This window comes from Phoenix dactylifera, unplaced genomic scaffold (genome assembly GCF_009389715.1).
Source record: "Phoenix dactylifera cultivar Barhee BC4 unplaced genomic scaffold, palm_55x_up_171113_PBpolish2nd_filt_p 000589F, whole genome shotgun sequence".
Taxonomy (NCBI): Eukaryota; Viridiplantae; Streptophyta; class Magnoliopsida; order Arecales; family Arecaceae; genus Phoenix; species Phoenix dactylifera.
In genome coordinates, this window is record NW_024067988.1 from 224,791 (window position 1) to 230,790 (window position 6,000).

General features: G+C 33.0%; 1 protein-coding gene across 3 annotated transcripts in view; it reads right to left on the reverse strand.

Annotated features, from left to right (window-relative positions):
• The window catches only part of LOC103707829 (protein FRA10AC1 homolog), a 40,655-nt gene extending 38,021 nt beyond the window's left edge, over positions 1–2,634 (reverse strand). For 2 of the 3 annotated variants that reach the window (XM_039119651.1, XM_039119650.1), the window contains exons 1-2: positions 2,432–2,612; positions 2,277–2,344 (exon numbers count right to left, since the gene is read on the reverse strand). In XM_039119651.1, the coding sequence (XP_038975579.1) occupies positions 2,277–2,344; positions 2,432–2,487 (124 nt within the window). In that variant the 5' untranslated portion in view covers positions 2,488–2,612. Of the gene's footprint in view, positions 1–2,276; positions 2,345–2,431 lie in introns of all 3 variants that reach the window. The other variant, XM_039119649.1, reaches the window with a different exon arrangement.
• Between the last annotated feature and the right edge of the window lie 3,366 nt (positions 2,635–6,000).

Consider the following 6,000-nt stretch of genomic DNA (forward strand, 5'->3'; position numbering starts at 1 on the left):
GCAACCTTACTTTTAATTGGTAAAACATCTTTATTATATTGATTCTGAGAAGTAGCAAAAAATCCCACCCACCTCTATGGGGATTTTTGACAAACCTGGTTTTAGCTTTATATCTAGTCAAGGATTCTACCATTAGTCTACCCATTTATGAGTTCATTTTCATATTTCCATCAACTTATTTAGTTATAATCTCATCATGCCTCCACATGAAGGGGGCCTCAAATTGCAGGGCACATGTTCTAGCTAAAAGAAGGGCTTGAAAATCACTTAGTATTAATCTTCTTACTGCACACTACAACAATAATCTACCTCTTCACTTACCCAAATTATTGGTTTTCTCTCAAGAAATAGGCAGTTTCTGCAAAAGGATGGAGAACCACCTTAAATAATACAATAAGATCCCCTTTATCTAGGCAGTATCTAAGCTGATATGTGCATAAAGGAAACGAAGAATAAGAAATGAACTTAGAATTATCAACTAGTGAAGTCCCTTCGGATGGATCTTTGGTTCCTATTTGATCAAAGAATGCACACATTAGCACAAACTACCAAAAATATGATAACTGATACTACACTAACATAATGCTCTATTTGTTTAGTTAATGGCTCTATGGACAAAACACATGACCAGTCTTCATGTCATAACAAACTGTTGATAAGCAAAATATTATCTTTAAATTCTGTTTTTTAACATATTGCTGCCATGTTGCAACAGAGGCATCATTAGCAGCTCTAACAGAACACAATGGCTTATTACAACATAACAGCATCGAAAAAAGTGCAGATAAAATGGTATAAAGGTTTTTCAAACAGTTGCATTGTAGATCTATTTAGAGCAGTAGATGTGTTTCTTTTGGCTCTTTGGTTTATTGCATCATTGAGATATATTCAGCTCTCTATGTTAAATTTGATCATTTTACCTCTTTGTCTAGATTATTGGCATGTCGAAGGGAACTTTGGAGGATAGTCCCTCAGTTTCATGACTATGGCCAATAATGTAGATTCTCCTACACACCAACTAGATATATAGGTTTCATGCATGGCCCTCTCTCACCTAAATTTTTGTTGGCCAGTAACTTTGCACCAATTTCTAGAGGATTGACAAGTTCCAACCGCCAGTTGTAAAAGACTCTCAATCTTTTTATGGAGCCTTCTCAACTTTTGGCAGTGTTCTAAATCCAACCCAATATAAAACAGGAAGACATGGATGCTAACAATGATTAATATGTTTTTAAGAAAATTTATTTAAAGTATTAGTACTAAATTTTGAAAGAAGATGCTTTCAGATAATTGATCTTATAACCAACAAATAAGGTTGTTATCAAGCTCAAATAAATAACAGCCCTTATTGTAAGTCTTTGTTTATGTTGACAAAATAATGATATATATCAAAACTACCATAACTACAGCTAGTATGATGTTACAAAGGTCACTATTAGTTACAGAGCCTTGGCACTACCATTTATACCTGGAAGCACTACCTGCCTTCTTATTTCTCATAGAAAAGATACACTTGCAATACCCATTTCTAAAACAACAGAACCCAAAATATATAAATATAGTCTCTATATATAACATGAACTCGAGGGGTCCATCTCTGCCCTGGAGTTCAACTCCATTTTTCTTCCAATTCAGAGAATTTTGAATGCCCCTCTATGCCCTCTTTTTCCTTCTCAAGAAGGGGTTTCCTTCTCCATGATGACCAGTCAACTGTCAAGTGATAGACTCCATGTAGGCCCTAAGCATGCAGCCTTTCCAAAATTACCCCCTCTTAAGGAATCTAGCCCAGCCTTTATTAAGACACAACTAATAAATATAAAATATGAATGGAGAAGAGCTCAAATCATTTAAAGCTAAGGTTTCTTTACTTCCTTTTTTTTCTTTTTTAGAAACATGGTGAGGTGCCACCATCCGATGTTGAACTCAGGACCTCTTTGCCGAGGAAAGGAGTTTCAACCAGCTGAGCTATCTGTACATAATCTCTTCCACTTCATCACAAATCTGACAAAATTCTCGGTAAACCCATCAATGGTTAACCAAATCATGTAAGAAGATATTCTCTTTTTTTCCCTCAGCTGTGTTATAGAAGAAGGAATAGACTTAGAAGCAGCATCAATAATTGAAGCTAATTTATGACAAAACAAAGATCACCATGTCATGCATCAATTACAAGAACATTGCTGTTTAATTTCTTTTAGGTGGTGGTGGTGGTTCTCTTAAAATAGTCTTGTCATTTCAAGTTTTTTGATGAAAAAGTAACTGCGTGGAAAAGGTACCATAGTCGTTCATGAATTTTTTGTGCCGGTCGTAGGCGTTGAGCCCTCTAATGTGAGATTGGTATTGCCTGCAAGGATCAAATCCATGAATTAATCGGTCTGCCCACAAGTGATCGGAAACAGAAAAAGAATTTAATCGGAAGGATCAAACTTACATCTTCCTCTCCTCTCTATGAAAGACTGCGGACTTCAATGACCCGAGCGACGCCATTAAGCCTTCCCCTTCTTCTTCTTCTTTATGGAACCCTAGAACTCGAATTCTCGCTTATATGGATGGGAATTCGGGATGAAGGATTCCTTCCGGTTATAGGTTATTAATTTATTATACACCTTTTTCCCCTTTTTTTTTCAGAATTTCCAACCTTTGGCGGCCGTGAACAGGGGTTATCGAGTGGGCAAGCCCATGATGAGTTATCGCGTGATGAAAATGGGCCGGGCCATAGTTCTATTTGTTAGACTAGTTCTTTGAAAGTTGCAAACCTAGCCCATTTTTATCAAGTGTTCAAAGCTGACGTACCGATATGATCTGCATTCTCCAAACCCTGAAATTAGGATGAGCAAAATTTTAAAAAACTCCAATATACTTCGATATCTCAGCCAATACATCCTAATCCTAAATTCGAGTGCCAATGCTTAATCCGAATTTTTTTTCTATTTTGAAATATGTTAGTAGTTCCATCTATAAACTTATATTATATAAAAGCGGATGATCAAAGGGAGTTTGCTTCTCATGTCTTCGACCATCCCCAAGAAGCATTGGACTTAGTGTGTAGGCCCTCCGCCTTCGCTTATCAGCAGCCTTTATATTGACCAGCGAGGAGGCTTTGCTTGGAACGTAAAAAATATTAAATTTTAATTAGGCCAAGCCCAAGTTCAACTAAAAAAAAATAGTTTAGGCCCAAGACTCAGCCCATGATCAGCTCTACTTGGACCCTCATGAAGTGCCTTCATCAATTTGCCTCCCCCTCTGTTTTACTAGAGCAATTTCCTGATTTTATCCACATGGCCAACTCGCACCTTGCTACACATTGCATCAATAAAAATTAGTAATGTATTTTAATTATTATATTATTTAAATAAGAGGTTCAACTAACAGGATAAAATAGTCTTCATTTCGATAAAAGAATAGGATACATTAATTTGAAAATACATTTTACGGTTAATTGACAAAAATGATAAATAAATAGCAAATGTCATTTACATTATAGCATATTAAAATAATGTCTAAATAAAAAGTATTTTTATTTTTTTATTATTATGTAGATGGTGAGTAGTCATTTGAGCAAGTAGCATCGTTTGTTCTCCATTAGCATCCTAGATTTTTGGATTGATTAATTTTTGGAAATAGCGATTATACAAAAGTTATAAATAATGATAAAACTTTTGGATAATATCATTCTTAATATAATATTTTATTTTCTAAGTTGGTACGAAGATTTGAATAATACAATTTGTTTAATCCATACGATCTAGATTATTTAGCCATTTATTGCTTTTACAGATCACTAGGCTAAATTGAAAAATAACCCTTGTCGAGTTCTCTTATTACATAATGTAGTTTAACGGAATCCTTTTTCAAATATTTATGACATTCGATGGTTTCAAAATAATGTAGTTTTAAAATTTAATAAGCATATTATGTTCTTGATATACCATTTATTCATTGAATATAGAAAAATAGATGGGACAAATTTATTTGTGCTAAAGCATCACGTAGACCTGGATAGGAGCCATATCTTTTTTGCTCATATCGAGTGAGCCAAGATTTAATAATCATTTTTGTTCCATAAAAATTATTATTTTATTCCCATGCATGCATAGTTTTTAATTGAATTTCGCAAACAATGGTCGTCAGTTTTGTTATAACAGTAAGTAATGGTTTCAAAAAGAGACCTGTTATTGTAATAATACAGATATATTAGTATAAAATGTTATAATCTACTTGCAAAATAAAATTAAGTAAGACTCATATGACCATTGTATAGTATGTTATTACAAAAAATTAATGTAAATACATTATTCTTAGATTATTTATCTCTTATGCTAAATCGATATTTATATTTATATAATAAATGTATTTCTTGGATTAATTTTTTTAAAAAAACATTGTATTTGAGAGCGAATAAGAGAACTGCAAGTGCAATGCATATGTAGTGGAACAAGTTGTATTAAAATTCAAATTTGTAGATGCATCAAAATTTTCCTTGTAAAATACATTAGTGTTTTGATTTTTATGGAATTTCAAATTTGTAAGTGGACCATAGTTTTCCTCCACTTTGGTCTACATGGTTCTTTGCTTGTTGAGTTTGGTAGGATGGATAACCTCACCAACTCCTACTACCTTGTTATCTATTACATGTTCTTTCTTCTGAACTTCCAAGCTTGGTCAAACTCTTTTTACCATTGGTGGCTCAAAGAGTTTGGGATTTTGGTTTCACCGTAAACGGATTCTGGGCCCGTAGAGCAACTTATGGAAATATTTTAAGGGGTGGCCAATCTAAACAATTAGACTAGTCTAAAAGTAACATTAAAATTCTAAAGGTTTGTTTGAATATACTAGAGTGGAATTCTAAAGATTAAAATTTTCTGAAATTAAGATGTTGATTTCTATATTCAAATTCAACTATTACAAATTGAAAATTTCAAGTATATTCATTATAATAATTATTGTTAATTAACCATTATCAAAATAGCTATTGGTAATTGGACACTAAAAAATAACTGTTGTAACTAACTATTAATAACTAGTCATTATAACTGGCCATTAAAAAAACTAGTTGTTGGTAATTAACCATTGAAAAAAGTAATCATCAACAACTAGCTATTAAAACTAGCATAGCAACCAAAGTTGAGGGGGTAAAAAAGCCATTTGAAACTAACAATTAAAGCAAAAGCTTGAAAATCTATTTATATGCATCATCTCCTTCCACAAATATATCATCTTCTATGGTAATAAATTTCACCAAATTCTACCTCCCGCAAAAGTTTCCTACAGACAATATGGATATCAGTTGCTAGTGAGAAGTACATGAAGTAGATGACAAAGTGATTCATGTTATTCTTCCCAGTCTAGCTCAGAGCTTATTAATTTCAATCTCAACTGGTGCTATGTACAGAAAAAGGTTCATAAAGGCTACAAGACTTGTAGCAAAAGAGAGTCTCATGTAGAACTCATATTTTTCAAGCACTAATATATTTCTTTAAGGAGAAATATTTTCTTTATCGTACTAGCTAGATGTGTCATCATCAATGTCCACCCGACTGGGAAGGTTATTTTTCGGAGGAGAAACTATTTGATTTTGGGATCTTCGTATGCTGAAACAATTAGAGAGTTTCGATTGATCCTTTTCATGCACTCTATTAAGAAATGCAAGCAATCGTGTGTGCAAGAGCAATTCCAGTATTTAAGTATAACTATTAGTTGATATTTTAGGCAAGCCTTGAATTCTATCATGCAACTTTTAGGCAACATGTTCCACCAACTATTGCCTCTCCAAGAATTTAAAACAAGTTTAGTTTTTTCATATTCTGTGATAGTTATTTACTTAAAGTAATTTTTAATTCTAATATACTATGGCAATCTTTTTTTTTTGTTGTTGTTGCTGTAAAATTGCATTCGTACCGTTATTAGAACATATATCCCGTAAAGATATCAAGAGACAACCAAGATCCATATCATAATCAAAAAAAAAAAAAAACTTTATCTCAAAATATTATGGCTGCA